This window comes from Canis aureus, chromosome 27 (genome assembly GCF_053574225.1).
Source record: "Canis aureus isolate CA01 chromosome 27, VMU_Caureus_v.1.0, whole genome shotgun sequence".
Lineage (NCBI taxonomy): Eukaryota > Metazoa > Chordata > Mammalia > Carnivora > Canidae > Canis > Canis aureus.
Genome location: NC_135637.1, coordinates 9,642,310 through 9,658,747, shown reverse-complemented (window position 1 = coordinate 9,658,747; position 16,438 = coordinate 9,642,310). Strand labels below are relative to the sequence as shown.

At 47.1% G+C, this 16,438-nt stretch overlaps 1 protein-coding gene across 4 annotated transcripts in view; it reads right to left on the bottom strand.

Annotated features, from left to right (window-relative positions):
• Positions 1-16,438, bottom strand: part of RILPL1 (Rab interacting lysosomal protein like 1) — a 45,768-nt gene that overhangs the window by 24,222 nt on the left and 5,108 nt on the right. For all 4 annotated transcript variants that reach the window (XM_077875336.1, XM_077875333.1, XM_077875335.1 and 1 more), the window contains exon 2: positions 14,206-14,356. In XM_077875336.1, the coding sequence (XP_077731462.1) occupies positions 14,206-14,356 (151 nt within the window). The remainder of the gene's footprint in view (positions 1-14,205; positions 14,357-16,438) is intronic.

Here is a 16,438-nt window from a genome sequence, read left to right as displayed (position 1 = left end):
CTAAACTAGCCCCCCACCCTATCTACTACCTTCACAGCACTCTTTGCAGTGATCATCTCATAGATCTTATCATCTAACAAAAGATGATTCAGAGCCAAGGCTCTGAGAGCAAACACCGGTTCTCCCATTTATGGTCTATGTGGCTTCAAGGGAGCCTCTCTGTGTCTCAGTTTCCACATCTATAAAATGGGAATAACAGTACCTACATATGGTTGTAGGTTGTGAGGATGAATTTAGCTCACACACAGGAGGCACGGATGATGATGCCTGGCACACAGCCAAGGAGTGGTGTCTGTTACCTTCGTGTTCACTGTCTGTTCCCTGCCCCTGGTACACTGTCAGCCCTGGGAGGCATGGCCTTGTCTGATCTATTCACTGTGTATGGCCTTGGCTAGCACCATGCCTGGCACCCAGTAGGGGCTTGCTGGGTGATCTGGTGAGTTAACAAACTGTGCTAGTTTCATGTGGCTGCTGTAATAAATGACCAACAAAATCTGAGAGCTTGAAACATCAGATTTAAGATCTTGAGATGGGGGGTTATCCTGAATTATTCGGGTGGGTCCTAAGTGCAATCAAAGTGTCTTATAAGAGGGGGGCCCAGAGAGATTTGACACAGATAGAAGAGGAGAAGGCCCTGTGACCAAAGAGGCAGAGACTGGAGTGATGAGACCACAAGCCAAGGGACCCTAGCAGCCACCAGAAGCTGGAAGAGGGAAGGGACTCATTCTCGCCCTAAAGCCTCTGGAGAGAGGACAGCCCTGGCAACATCCTGACTTTGCACTGATTTTAAACCTCTGGCTTCTGAAGTATGAGAAAATAAATTTCTGATGTTTCAAGCTATCAGATTTTGTTGGATGGACCCAAATAATTCAGGATAACCACCCATCTCAAGATCTTAAATGAAATCACATCTGTAAGGACTTTACCATATAAGGTAACATTTGTAGGTTTCAGGGATTAGGACCTGATATTTTGGGGGACCATTATTCTAGGGCTTCCCACGTGGTAGACGCTCCAGGCTGATGGACTAGGGACCGATTCCTCCTCCTCACACACACATTCCCAGAGCACAACTTGCTCCCACTATGCCTGCTAAGGACAAGCTGCTTTATATCCCTGACACAAGTCCAGTGTCATTTCCAGCCACCGGACATGGGTATTACTATTATTGTTGATTTTTAAAAAGATTTTATTCATTTATTCATGATAGACAGAGAGAGAGAGAGAGAGAGAGAGAGAGAGGCAGAGACACAGGCAGACGGAGAAGCAGGCTCCACATAGGGAGCCTGATGTGGGACTCGATCCTGAGACCCCAGGATCATGCCCTGGGCCAAAGGCAGGCGCTAAACCGCTGAGCCGCCCAGGGATCCCTCTATTGTTGGTTTCTTTTTTTTAACATCAGTCCCTTCTTACAGATACAGAAAACTGAGGCCCAGAGACAGACTTGTTTAATGATTACAGCTAAGCATTGGCAGAGCTGGGACTCAAACCCTGGTTTTCTTTTCTTTTTTTTAAAAACATTTTATTTATTTATTCATGAGAGACACAGAGAGAGAGGCAGAGACACAGGCAGAGGGAGAAGCAGGCTCCACACAGGGAGCCCGATGTGGGACTCGATCCCAGGTCACCAGGATCACACCCCAGGCTGCAGGCAGCGCCAAACCGCTGCGCCACCAGGGCTGCCCTTCTTTTCTTTTCTTTTAACATTTTATTTATTTATTCATGAGAGACACAGAGAGAGAGGCAGAGACACAGGCAGAGGGAGAAGCAGGCTCCACGCAGGGAACCTGATGTGGGACTCAATCCTGGGACTCCAGGATCACACCCTGAGCCAAAGGCAGATGCTCAACTATTGAGCCACCCAGGCGTCCCTCAAACCCTGGTTTTCTGCCTCTAAGTCCCATGTCCTCTCCATGACGCCATATTGCCTCCCCACTGCAGAACCAGACTCAGAGGTTCTGCTAAAGTCACTAGAAAGTGTCACCATGGGGCAGACTCTAGTCTATACTTTGTTTCACGGGGCCACCAGCTTGGAGTACCCTTACACCTTTTTGCATGTACATAGGCATACACTCATACATACACACAGTGTATATTCAGTGTCTGCTGTGTACCTGATACTGAGCCAGTAGTCACCAGGGTCATGATGGTCAATAAATGAAACACCATTTTGCTCTCACTGACTTACAGACATCAGACAAGGATGGTGTCATTACAGACCATGCAAGTGGCAGATGCAATGGGGCCTGAGAGAATTGTGAGGGGACCCACAGTAGACTGTGGGAGCAGAAAACCTTGTTGTTGTTTTTTTTAAAGATTTTTATTTATTTATTCATGAGAGACAGAGACAGAGAGAGAGAGAAAGAGGCAGAGACACAGGCAGAGGGAGAAGCAGGCTCCATGCAGGGAGCCCAACGTGGGATTTGATCCTGGGTCTCCAGGATCAGGCCCTGGACTGAAGGTGGCGTTAAACCGCTGAGCCACCGGGCTGCCCAGAAAGCCCTCTTGTAAGAGCCATTTACACTGAGACCCAAAGGACCAAAGGGCAGCTGGTGACAAGGACAAGCACTGCAGGCAAGCAAGTACCAGCAGGTGCAAAGGCCCTGGGGAAGAGATTGCACATCTGAAGAGCTGAGAGGCAATGCTGGTGGCCAAAGCTAGTGGCCAAAGCAGAGTGGGCAAGGGGCAGCAGGATCTTGAGCTGGGAGCAAGCCTAGACCACATGGGCCTCAATGCCCAGGAAGGAGGTTGGATTTTCCTCTGAAGGGACAATAAGAGCCTCTAGATCTCTACATGTAGGGCCTGCATGGAGCAGAAGGAGGATCAGGCCAAGGAGACCAAGAAGAGGTGCCAGAGAAGAAAGCCATACTGCACACCTACAGGAGGGCAGGTATGCACGATGCAAATAAGGCAGGCCAGAGGGAAAGGAATTATAGCAGAAACCCTGATGGCTGAGTGACTGGGAAGCTCCAGAGAGTAAAAGAAAGATGAGCTGGAATGTCTGGGTTCCGACAAGGCACATCACTTATAGCTCTGGTAGCAACATTGACCTCTCTGAGCCTTCACGTGCTCACCTGCACTTTTCTACATTCCCACCTCTCTAACAAGCTGTGCATACAACACACAGGAAGAAATCACATGAGCCCACAAAATAGGATCCTTCCCAATGGGCAGGCCTGGGACCGAGACCACTCAGCTTCCTCCTTGACCTGCCGGAGCCACTTTGAAAACCAGGCGCTCTCTACCAAAGCTGCTACACACATTCAAAGCATGGGCAGCCACATCCTGGGGGTACCCCCAACAGGTGTGCGGGCCCAGGCTTGTCAGGAGGGCGGCTCCACAGATGGCAGGACAACCAGACGCTATGAGGCTATTTAAAAGTCTAAGACATACTGGTGACTGGAAAAGGAAAGTGACAATCTGTACAGGACAAGACACATACAAAAATATTCACAGGAGCTCTATTCATAAGAGCCCCAAACTGGAAACAATTGAGATGTCCATCAATAGTAGAATAGAGAGAGAAAGTGAGGTACTAGCATGCAGTGGAATACTACACAGCAGTGAAGAATGAGCTACAGGCTCCACTTGGAGCTCACCAAGTCAGTTACTTCTCCGACTCTCCTCTTCCCTCTCCCGCCGGACCTCCGGTGAGGTATCACAAGACCATCTGGAGGTCCTGGGCACCAGCTGTGTGCCCCTGCAAACATCCCACAGCCATGTGCAAGGCAGGGCATGGGCTCAGCTGCTGGGACGACAGGATACCACCAATGTCTCCCAAAAAGGCATTCCTTAGACACAAGTGTGTGCATGGATGTGTGCATGCAGGCTGGGACTGAAATCAGGTGGCAGTGGGATCCGAAAAAGACACAAACACATTTGCTATTTGCTTTCTGAGCACCTGTCCTGTTACAGGCTCTGGGCCAGGGCATCAAGACCTGAGTTCATTTAATCCTTGGTGGTAGTAGTGGCGGGGACAGATTCTGCTCCTAGAGAAAACAGGTGGAAAGAATGGTGTGAGGGACCGGGGAGTGTGGATCTGGAGAAGAGAAATCTACATTTGTAACCCAGCCACATCGTTCACCTTTGGGGTGCCCCTGGCTTTAACATTTAAGCCGGAGAACAAAGTGGTCAAGAGCTTGGGCTCTGAACCCAGATTTCCCAGACTCATTCTCTGCTTTGTTGTTTATCTGCCATTGACCTTGGGTCTGTTTTCTCACTTGCAAGACGGGGGATCATGTGTAGCCCTCACGGCTCTTATGACGGTAGAGGGGTTAATCTATGTGAAGTGCTCATAACAGGCCTGGCTCAGAGTAAGAGTTTCCACATGTTAGCTGCCATTTTATCCACACAATGGAAATGTTAGTCCTCTGTGTTCCAGAGGATGGTGCTAAGATAAAGTACAAGAGTAGTTATAAAAGTGTCTGGAGAACTCAAAAGAAGGTAATGCACTTTTAACAGATCCACAGACCTTTTAAAATCTGGAAGAGTTCTGAGCAAATGTAGCTACTACCTGGCAATCCAGGATCCTTGGATCTAGATTCTCTGGAGCTTACATTTGGTCAAGGGCAGGAAGAAAGAAGTCCAAGGTTGGTCATTGGAGCAGAGAAACAGTTAAACAGATAAGGCCCTTCCACACCATGGGAAACCAGGTACTGCTGGCCAAAAGGCTAAACTACAACTGTTAAAAAAAAGGTAAGTGACAAAGTCATAGCAGCATATTCACAATGGCGCAAAGGCAGAAACAGCCCAAATGTCCATTAACTGCTGAATGGATAAACCAATTGTGGTCTATCTGCAGGATGGAATATTAACCACCCGTACAAAGGAGTGTAGCTCTGACAACCTGCTACAATTGAGCAAGGTTGTGATTAACCTTGAAAACACAAGCTAAAAGAGAGAATGAGAGAAGCCAGACACAAAAGGCCACACAGTGGGTGATTCCATTTACAGGACATGTCCAGAATGCAGAGCAGATTGGTGGCTGAGGGGACAGACAGGTGAGTGGATGGAGAATGACCCCTAACAGGTACAGGGTCTCCTTCGGGAGTGGTGAAAATGTATTGGAACGAAATAGAGGTGATGGTTGCCTAACGCTGTGAATAAATGATGTACTACATGCTATTGATCTGTACACTTTATTATTTTTTAAGATTTTATTTATTTATTCATGAGATACAGAGAGCGGCAGAGACATAGGCAAAGGGAGAAGCAGGCTCCATGCAGGGAGCCCGATGTGGGACTTGATCCCAGTACCCTGGGATCATGCCCTGAGCTGAAGGCAGATGCTCAACCACTGAGCCACCCAGGCATCCTTATATTAGTTTTTTAAGACCCAACAACTAGGGTGCTTGGGTGGCTCAGTTAGTTAAGCATCTGCCTTTGCCTCAGGTTGTGGTCCCAGGGTCCTGGGATCAAGCCCCACATCGGGCTCCCTGTTGTGAGAAACCTGCTTCTTCCCCCCACCCCCTCTGCTGCTCCTGCTTGTGCTCTCTTCCTATCTGTCAAATAAATAAAATGTTAAAAAAAAAAAAAAAGACCCCACATACCCATACTGTCTGCACCTGTTAATCTCTAAAGACAAAAACGTCCCAAGAAGACTGAGGCACTTGCTCCAAACCTCACTGCTAGTCTGTGGCCACATGGGAGCTACATACAGGTGTCCTGATGGCAGACTAGCATGTTCTTCACCCCATAAAACCAGAAAGGTACTTTCCATACTGGATGAGGATGACCGGGATGGCTAGCATTTACTGAACACCTGCCATAGGCAGTGACCGGGCTGAGTGCTTATAGGGGGATGATGCTGGCATGCAGACACCCTCAGGTCCCTGTGTCCACCTGTACCCCTTTTCAATATGCTTTTGCCACTGACCAGGCACCGGGGGCCATTAGGCTGGCAGGCTTTAAGGGCAGGAAACTGAGTGTCACTCACACTCCAGAGCTCACAGCCCTCCACGGGCTCTGCCCGAGTCCCATACCCTTGCTGCACTTCCCCCTTTCCCTGTCCTGCTTCCTTGACCCCCCAACAGTCTCCTCTGGGGGTGCTCCCTTAATAAATCACCTGCATAGGAACTGTCATCTCAGATCTCCTTCTGGAAGACTCTAATCTAAACTGTACTTAGAAAAAAAATATATAAACTGTACTTAATTCCTTGTATCCTCAGAATATCTCATGAAGTGGGATTCCTGTTGTCCCCACTGCAGAACCGAAGAAATGTGGGTTACTCAATAGCTAGTTGACTGATGCAAGGCCACCCAGCTGGTTAGTGGCACTACCAGGACTCATACTCAGTCTTGGCTGCAGAGCCCACTCTTGCAACCACTGCCATGCCACTTGCCTCCTGTGGCCCAAGATTCTTATGTTATCAGCAAGTGTACTGGGTAGAACAGCATCCCCCCAAATTTATGTCCACCTGGAACCTCAGAATGTGATCTTACATGAAAACAGGGTCTCTGCAGATAGTCACGATGAGGTCACGCTGCATGAGAATGGGTCCTACTCCTAACACTGGTGTCCTTATAAGAGAAAGGAAAGCTTCAGACACAGACACAGAGGTGGCCACATGGCAGCCTGAGAGTGGAGAGGCTGGAGGGGCACAGCCATAAGCCAAGGAACCCTGGCAGCCGCCAGCAGCTGAGCAAGGCAAGGCAGGAACCTCCCTTAGAGCCTTTGCATGGAGCATGGCTCTGCTGACACCTTGATTTTAGACTTTAGGCCTTTAGATCTGAGAGAAAGCACATTTCTGTGGTTTCAAGTACCCTGGTTTGTGCTGCTTTCTTAGAGCAGCCCTAAGAAGCTAATCCATCAAGCTTATGGAGAAAGGCCCAGAGAGGGTACACAGCCAGTTTTTTACGGAGCTAAAATTCATACCACTCTTGGCTTCCACGTAAGGTTTCAACTAGGAGTGAGCTCTCTTACTGGACAGCGGCAAGTCTGATGCTGTAGTTAGTTTTCCGATCAACAATCCTGGGAGCCAGGAGTTGCCAATCCCATGCACAGGTGATGGAAGCGGTTAGTCTCCTTCCCAAGGTGACCCGGTAGGTATGGGTGGGGCTGGGACTGGTGCACTCAGGTGCACCTCACTGCACTACTCCCTCTCCTTACAAAGGGCTGCTCTACCCAGCAGTCTCAGAACACACTGCCTTGTATTTTTTGAGACACTGCTGTTCTAGGCTGCTCTTCAGAAGGTGGGTATGTGGTCAGTCTCCCTCCTCTTCTGGTGACAGAGCCCAAGAGCTGTTTCCAGACCCCTGAACATAGCCCCACACCCCTGTCTCCCCAGTCCAATGGCTTTGATCCCTGTGAGTCACTTCTACATAGGTGAACCAGTAGCGTTTCACCTTGCCCTCCAGCTGACAAGACAGATTTCCAAAAATGAAGGACAGAGATGCACTTTTGAATCTGTAGACAACCAGGGAGCAGGATGCAGCAGATGGTTGAGGTGGCTCTGAGCGCAGCATCCCGGCCCATACTGGTCTATCGATCACAGTGGCACGCAGGGCCAGCCCCCCTACATAGGCTCCACTGGCCCATGTACCCCACACCACACAGTGGCACCCCTCAGTGTGCAGTCAGGCCCTGGCACGCTGCTCAAGGTGGTACCTAGCACAAGGTCTAACTTCTTGGGCTCCACCTCTTCACAGGGACCCCTTTACCAGACGTCTGTTCCTCTCATAGGTGGAAGAAACACTTTTGTCCTTGCTGTGTTCCCATGGTTTCCCGTGCAAAATAAAAATAACCGTGAAAGGCATGCCTGGCATCTGCCCAGTCTCTCCACTTGGGTGGGGGCTGGTGCTGACTGGGAAGCCCAAGTCTCCCTGAACTAACCCTTTGGGAGCCTGACCCACGCTAGGTGCCAATTAAGTGTGTCTCAGATGGTGGCCGTGTGGGCTGTTTCATGGTAAGCCAGCAGGGATCTGGAGAGCTGAGGCAAAGCCCTCCCACATGGAGCGTGCTGCACGCACACAGAAGCAATTGTGTGCAGAGGGGCAGGCCTGGGTGCTTGGAGCCATGGCCCGTGGTCCCTGAGGCCTCTGAGGTGGCACTGGGGCAGGCAAGAGGGTTCCCAGGTCACCCTCAGAGGCCACAGGGTACCTTGCCGAAGTGTCACAGGCAGACAGCTGTGGATTCTAAAATATATTCAATGTACTTCCCATACGACCCAGCAATTACACTCCCAGGTAGATACCCCACAGCACTGAAACCACAAGTCTGCACAAAAACCAGTACTGGAATGTTCACAGCAGCACTATTCACAATAGCCAAGAGTTGGAAACAACCCAAGTATCCACTGATAGATGAATGGGCAAACAGAAAATGTAGCCTCTCTGTGCAATGGAGTATCATCCAGCCACAAAAAAGAATGAGGCCCCGGGACGCCTGGGTGGCTCAGTAGTTGAACAATCTGTCTTCGGCTCAGGGTGAGATCCTGGGATCCGGGATCGAGTCCCACATCAGGCTCCTTGCAGGGAGCCTGCTTCCCCCTCTGCCTGTGTGTCTCTGCCTCTCTCTCTCTCTCTGTCTCTCATGAATAAATAAATAAATCTTAAAAAAAAAAAAAAAAAAGAAAAAAGAATGAGGCCCTGACATGTTGTTAACAACGTGGATGAAGCGTGAGGACACCATGCTAAGTGAAAGATGCCAGATGTGAAAGACCACGTTAATTGATTCCATTTATACGAAACATCCAGAACAAGCAAATGTACAGAGGCACAGAGTGATTGCTTGGGGCTGAGGGTGGGATGGCAGTGGGAGGGACTGGGTAGTGGTAATTAAAGGGGATGGTGTTTCTTTTTAAGGTGACAAAAAACATTCTAAAATTGTGATGGTTGCACAATTCTGAATATACTAAAAGCCACTGAATGGTACACTCTAAATGGGCGTGGGGTATCTCAATGAAGCTGTTAGAAAACAAGTAATGGCCAATGTTTATCTAGTGCTTACTATGTGCTAAGCACTTTACATGTATTAACTCATTTAATCATAATAATATTCATATTTTACAACTGAGGAAACTGATTTATGTAAAGATAAATAATCTGGCCACAGGTGGAATCCGGTGGAGCTCAGACTGGACTCAGGCAGTCTGGCTGGCCTCTGAGTTCATGGTTTTAACTCCTATGCTCTACTGCCTTCATGTTCTTTATTAAAAATTAATAAATTAATTAATTTAGAGAGAATGCACATATGAGTGAGGGAAGGGCAGAGGAAGAGAGAGAGAGAATCTTAAGCAGACTCCATGTCCAGCTTGGAGCCCAATGCAGCTTGATCTCAGGACCCTGAGATCATGACCTGATCTGAAATCAAGAGTCAGATACCTAACCTACTGAACTACCCTGCCTTACTGTTCTTACAAAAGGAAGGAATAGATCTATACAAATATGGAAATTCTGCAAGATATAGTAAGTGAAAAAAATCAAGGTGCTCTATATCCAATGTGGCATCCTGAACTGGATCCTGGAACAGAAAAAAGGACATTAACCCAAAATATGGTGAAATCCAGACAAAGACTGCGGATTGGGTAATAGTAACATACCAATGTGGGTTCCTTAGCTGTGACCCATTACCATGGTAATGTAAAATGTCATTACGAGAGAATATTGCCAGGAGCATTATGTGAACTCTCTGTATTATCTTTGCAACTTTTCTATAAATCTAAAATTATTCCAAAATAATGTATGTTAAAAATGTAGAACAGGGATCCCTGGGTGGCTCAGCGGTTCAGCACCTGCCTTCAGCCGAGGCGTGATCCCAGAATCCTGGGATCAAGTCCCACATCGGGTTCCCTGTGTGGAGCCTGCTTCTCCCTCTGCCTGTGGCTCTGCCTCTCTCTCTCTCTGTGTCTCTCATGAATAAATAAATAAAATCTTTAAAAATAATTTAAAAATTAAAAGTAAAAATGTAAAACAAACAAACAAAAAAACAATAACCAAGGTGTGGAACAGTCTAGAATATGTTACCATTTGTGAGGGGGCGAAAAAGGATATTCTCCTTCTGCATTTGTGCAAATATATACATTCAAACATGCACAGAAAATCTGCAGAAAGAGAGTAGGGGGTTTCTAGGGTACCATCTAGGCAGACTGCTTGGGAACAGGAAGGAATCAGGAGTGGAAGGGAGACCAAGTTCTTCACCATAAATACTTTTGCATTATTTTATTAAAAAGAAAAAAGTAACATGCGTGCATTTTATTCTTTACTTTGAAAATTTTTCATTATTTTTTTCCCTAGAATGTAAAACATTGGAGAAATTGCCGTCAATGTCCTCAAGTCTTGAGGCTGGACACTGGGGCTTCAGCTGTAGAACTGCTCAGGTTCAAGCTTCCTTTAACAGGAAACATTAACTCAGATGCTCAAGTAATTTTTTCTGCTATTCAGCTTTCCAGCTGTATGCAATTTTTTGAGAGCAAAAACTCAGATTTCGCTCCCACCTGAATCCAGATCTGGGGCCCTCGGGCAGGTGTGCCATGTGTGCAACCATCCTCAACTGCTTATGTCTACCTGCTGGAGCAGGCTCATACCTTCAGATTGTCACCTGCCTCACATCTCCCAGGGCTCACTGGGCCAGGAGCTGCAGGGTTGGGGCTGGCCTCTCCTCCCCTCATACATGGATATGGCTTTACTAACCCACTGGTCATATTCTAGATATTTACTGGGTTTTTTTTTTTCCTGCTTTATTCTATCAATCACTGAGAGGCATGTTGAAATCTCCCACTATGACTGTGGATGTGTTTTTCTTGTTTACTTGTCTACTTTTTATTTGTTTTTATTATTATTTTTAAATTTATTTATTCATTCATTAGAGACACAGGGAGAGAGAGAGGCAGAGACACAGGCAGAGGGAGAAGCAGGCTCCACGCAGGGAGCCCCATGTGGGACTTGATCCTGGGTCCCCAGGACCAGGCCCTGGTCTGAAGGCGGCGCTAAACCACTGAGCCACCCGGGCTGCCCTACTTGTCCACTTTTTAAATGAGTATATTTAAAGTATACAATTTGGTGGTTTTTAATATGTTCAGAGAGTTGTGCAACTGTCACCACTATGTTTTCATCAACCCCGCAAAAGTAACCTCATACCCATTAGTAGTTGCTCCTCTTTCCTGACCTCCTTCCAGCCCCTGGCAACCACTAATCTACTTTCTGTCCATAGAGTTGCCTACTCTGGGCATATTTCTGTTCACTTTTGATTTATAAACTCTGAGGCTAAATTATTAGGTATGCGGAAACTGAAAATCATATTTTCTTGATGAATTGAACTTTTTATCATTATGATTTGTGCCTTAAAGTTTATTTTGTCTTATATCTGTATAGCTACACTAGCTTTCTTTTGGTGTTTGTACAGTATATCTTTTCTCAGCCTTCTGCTTTCAACCTTTACAAGAGAGGTATCTGAGAAACAACAGAGTTGAATTTTTAAAATACTTTTTGACAATCTTTATCTAGGACTTTTAGTCCATTTATATTTAATATAACCTCCAGTACAATTGGTTTAACTCTCCTATCCACAATCTACTCCTTTTCTGCTTTGCTATACTTGTTCTGTTTGTTTTTTTGCTTTCATTCAAGGGACTGAGTGTGTACCATTATGCCATTGTGATATTGCAATATGGTAAGAAATATATATATTTTTAGATAACATGATTGAATATATATACACATGTACATATATACATGTGGTCTTTGACCTATGTTCTTGGCACAGAGTTCCTAAAACTCTTGTGATTTCCTGATAGGGATGACAGGAGTGTCTTTTGTTGTCCTAACAAGCCTCTTTCCACCGTATCTGAGTTTATGATAATGAGGTGACTCTTGGTGGTCCCCCTAGAGAGCTTCAGGATGGGGTCTGGTTATCAGAGGAACAAACCATGTGATGAGTGATTAGAGGGCTAGAACTTGCAGCCTTAACCCCTCACCTCTGAGGAGGGGAGAAGGGGCTGGAGGTTGAGCTAATCATCAATGGCTAATGATTTGATCATCCATGCCTACATAATGGAACCTCCATCAGTGTTTGGGATTTAGAGAGCTTCCAGGTTGATGAATGAATATACCCATGTCCACAAAGGGTGCTGCACCCTAATTCCACTGGGATAGAAATTTCTGAACTTGGAAATTTTCCAGAGACCTCATCTATATACCTTTCTTCTTCTGGCTGTTCATCTGTATTCTTTGTAATATCCTTTGTATCCTTTATAAGTCAGTAATAGTGTTTCTCTGAGTTTTATGAGCCATTCCAGAAAGTATTAAGCTTGGGGTCTGGAGCTATGGGAACCTCTGACTTTGTAGCCAAGTTAGATAGATGTGAGTATCCTGGGGACCTGTTACCTGCCAATTGACACCTAAATTCAGGGCAGTTCGTTGGACCGATCCCTTAACATGTGGAGTCTGATGCTAACTCCAGGTAGATGATGCTATATGCCAAATTAAATTATTTGTGCCTGGAGAGTTGGAAAATTGGTTGGTGTGGGGGAAAAAGAAACCATCCACTTGGTGTCAGAGTGTTTTAAGGAGAAGGTGGAAAGGAGCTCTTCTGCCACTGTGGAAGGGAGATGCAGGCCCTAGCACGCGCCTCTTAGCCTCCGACCTGGCAGTCCAGAGCACCAGGCAGAGAGCAGGCACTTCAGTGATAAAATGAGTTTATAAAGGGCCAATGAATGAGCAGTGTTCTGTCTGGAATCATTAGCTCTTAGGCACCAGAATAACACAGTGGCCCATTTGTGGGGCTGGGCAGGATTCCCATTTGGTAGCCCCAGACCAAGGGGTCTCAGAGAGATACAGGCCTTCCTTCAGGGGGCTGACTTCAGCAGACCTGAGCTCCAGTCCTGACTTCACCACTAACTTGCTCTGTGACCTTGGACATCCCACTGCACTGCCCCTAGCCTCATTTTTTCTCATCTGTTCAATAAGGAGGCTGGACTGAATAACCAAAAATTCAGTAATAACAGTTAACACTTGCTGCATGTATATACCAGGTACTATTCTAAGTGATCTGTAGATATTAATTCATTGAATCCTCATAACAACCTTATGAGTGACACACGGTTATTTTTCCCATTTTTATCTGGAGAGGAACTTAGGCACACAAGGTCAAGTGACTTGATCAAGGTCACTTAGGAGGTAAGTAGTGGGTTACTTACCTTAGGAGGCCTAGCTCTGGAGCCAATGCTTGCAACCACTAAGACTTTTGCTTTCATTACACAGATCACATGTAAACCAAGGAAACCCAAGGAAAACAGAATTCCAGCATCTACATCAAAATATCCTCTTTTCTCAGTCCTTACAGTCCTTATCAGTATGCTACTTTAGTCTTACAGAGGAGTTACTATGGTTCTGAACTTCAGTTTCCATGCAAGCCCATCTCTCACTCCATCCAGCAGGAGGAGAGGGCTTTTGTGGGGACCCAGGGAATTTCTTCAAACAGGAGACAGAGGTCTGAGATTCCTGGGGTAACAGGCAGCCTCCGATTGGGAAGGAGGCTGTGAGGGAGAAAAGAGCTGATGCAGCCCATGGGGCCCAGGCTAAATCCCATGCCAGTCTTTGCTTCCCCGAAACCAGCAGAGGGCCTGGAGTAAAAGTTCTAGATAACTGTCTGCAGGATGAATGACAGTTCAGGGGTTCCAGTGCCATTCTGATCTGGTTTACCATCCTGGGTTGCTCACTGTGCAACATGGGCCTCTGGCAGGAGTCCAGTATCTTTCCAGCACACTTAGAATAAAATCCAAACCTTGGTCTCCAAGGGGCACATGATCTGACTCCTGCTGACCCCTCTGACCTCATCTTTTAACCACCTTTGGCCTCGATCATCTTCAGTTATATTGGCCTTCCTGGCTTCATATAAAACTCCTGCCTCAGAGCCTTTGAACTTGCTTCTCTCCCAAGATATTTGCATGGCTCAGTCCATCACTTCGAGGGTTCAAATGTCACCTTATCAGAGAAGCCTTCCTTGATCACTGTGTCTACAGAAGTCCCCTACCAAATCACCTCTATCATATCCCCCAGTATGGGTTCTTCCAGAGCACTGGTCACAAGCTGGAACCATGCCATCTGTTTGTTTACATATCCATCATCCTGCTCCTCCACACTAGAACATACACGCTTCATGAGGGCAAGGGCTTTGTCTCGTCCACTGGGCATTCCTCAATTCCTCCTGCCTATGATCACAGTGGGAGCAGCCTTCTCCTAACTTCCCAGGCTGACCCCTCCTCTTACCTTCATGCTTCTGGAACTCCTCCTCAGAGAAACTGGCATCCTTGTGCGAGAGGTTGGTCATGAGCTGCTTGTTCTCCTCCTGTAGCTGGGCGATCTGGGAAAGGAGGTCCTGTGCCTCCCCCCGCCATACATCCTCCACCAGCTCCAGCTCCTGTGAAGGCGACGGGCCAGTGTGTGGTGGGGGAGTCATAGCTGCCCAGGGCAGCAGCCTCACCCCCCTGACCTTCGGGAGCTGCTTGGACCTGCCAGGGCTTTGGGGTGTTCCCTTCCCCATGAGGGCCAGCACACCAAGAAAAGGCCACCACTAGTCCATGTGGCAACTCTGAAATAAGTAAGAGGTGTCCTTCCTCTGGGCATAGCCTGAATTTGTGCTTTAGGACTCAGCCACACTAGAACTGCCTTAAGAGCCACAACTGTAAGGTCACGCCTGGGCCACGGTGGCCCTAGCATTCCCAAACTCTCTGGAGAGGTCAGAGCCCTGATCTGTGGACAGACCCTGAGTCAGGACCAACTTGCCTCCAAGGGAGAAAGAGGCTTCAAAGACCCTGGGGAGGGCAGCCCAGGTGGCTCAGCGGTTTAGCATTGCCTTCAGCCCAGGGCCTGATCCTGGAGACCTGGGATCGGGTCCCATGTCGGGGTCCCTGCGTGGAGCCTGCTTCTCCTTCTGCCTGTGTCTCTGCCTCTCTCTCTCTCTCTTTCTGTCTCTCATGAATAAATAAATAAAATCTTAAAAAAAAAAAAAAGACCCCCAGGAGGCCACCTAGCCCCAGTGTTCCCTGTATGTCTGACAAGACATCTCTTTAAGCGGTCTTGGGCAACAGATTCACTTTACAACTCTGAGCCTGTTTCCTTTAGTGGGGGAGCCATAATATAAAAACTCACAGGGCTGATATGAGGATAACTAAGATCAGTCTATTAAAATTATTTTGTGAATGGGTGTAATCAAACAAACAGAAGTGTTGACAAGGACATGAAAAAGTTGGAACCCTCAGGCCTTGCTGGTGAATATCTTAAAATGGCACAGCCACTGTGGGAAACAGTCTGGCGGCCCCTTAATGAGCAAAACAGTTGTGACCAGCAATTCCAATCCGGGGATCTGCCCAAGAGAAATGAAAACACACGTCCCCACAAAAACTTGTATGGGAATGTTCATAGCAGCATTGTTCACAGGCACCAACAAGTAGAAACCACCTAGATATCCATCAACTGATGAACAACATGGATGGACCTTGAAAACATAATGCTAAGTGAAAGCAGCTAGGCCACACAGTGTAGGACTCCAGTGATAGGAAATATTCACAACAGGTACATCCATAAAAAGTATGGTGCTTGTCTAGAGTTGGAGGGTTGGTGGGGGAATGAGGAGTGGCTGCTCATGGCTATGGGTTTTCTCTCCCAAGTAATGAAAATGTCTAAAATCGATTCTGGTAGAAGTTATACATCTCTGTGAATAGATCAAAAGCCACTGAATTAGATGCTCTAAATGAGTGAACGATATGGTATATGACTTATATTCAATAAAGATACCAAAAAAAGGGAGGGTGCCTTTTGTAAAACCAGAAATTAAACATAGCACAACTGCTATTGCAATCAGGACATAATGCTGGTTTTTAAGGCATAGATACTGGAGCCTACTGACCGAGTTTGAATCCTGTCTCTGCCACTGACTAACTGATCCTGGAGAAGTTATTCAGTCTTTGGATGCTTTGGAAATGTGGAAAATAGTGTGATACCTACCTCTGAAGGCTGTCATGAGGATTATGTCAATGTTGGAATAGTGCCCAACACCCAGAAAATGCTAAGGATGTGTTTGCTGCATTCTGCTCCTCCTACAGCCTGTCACTAGCTGGCCCAGGTGGCCGGATAAACACGGCCTCCGTTCATCTTTTAAATAAATTCCTAAATCCCCATCTCCTTTGTCAGGAAACCTGCTGTAGTGGGGAAATGAGAGATAATAATTAAGTATTCACACAGCTGGTTCAAGGTCACCAGGCAAGGTGAAGGATCTGACCATAGGGTGGAAGTGCTGGTGGCAGGATGGTGCAGGCGTGTGGCCCTCACAGGGGTGGGCTGGAAGCAGAGGCAGGCTATTCTATGTTGTTCATCTCTGCTCCCATCTGGCAGAGGCTGAGCACAGAAGTCCCCAGGGGGCAATGGTTGAGTGTAACTGACTGTACATCCTGCTCCCTGGAACCTGAGGCTATGTGACCTTACATGGGAAAGGACCTTGGCA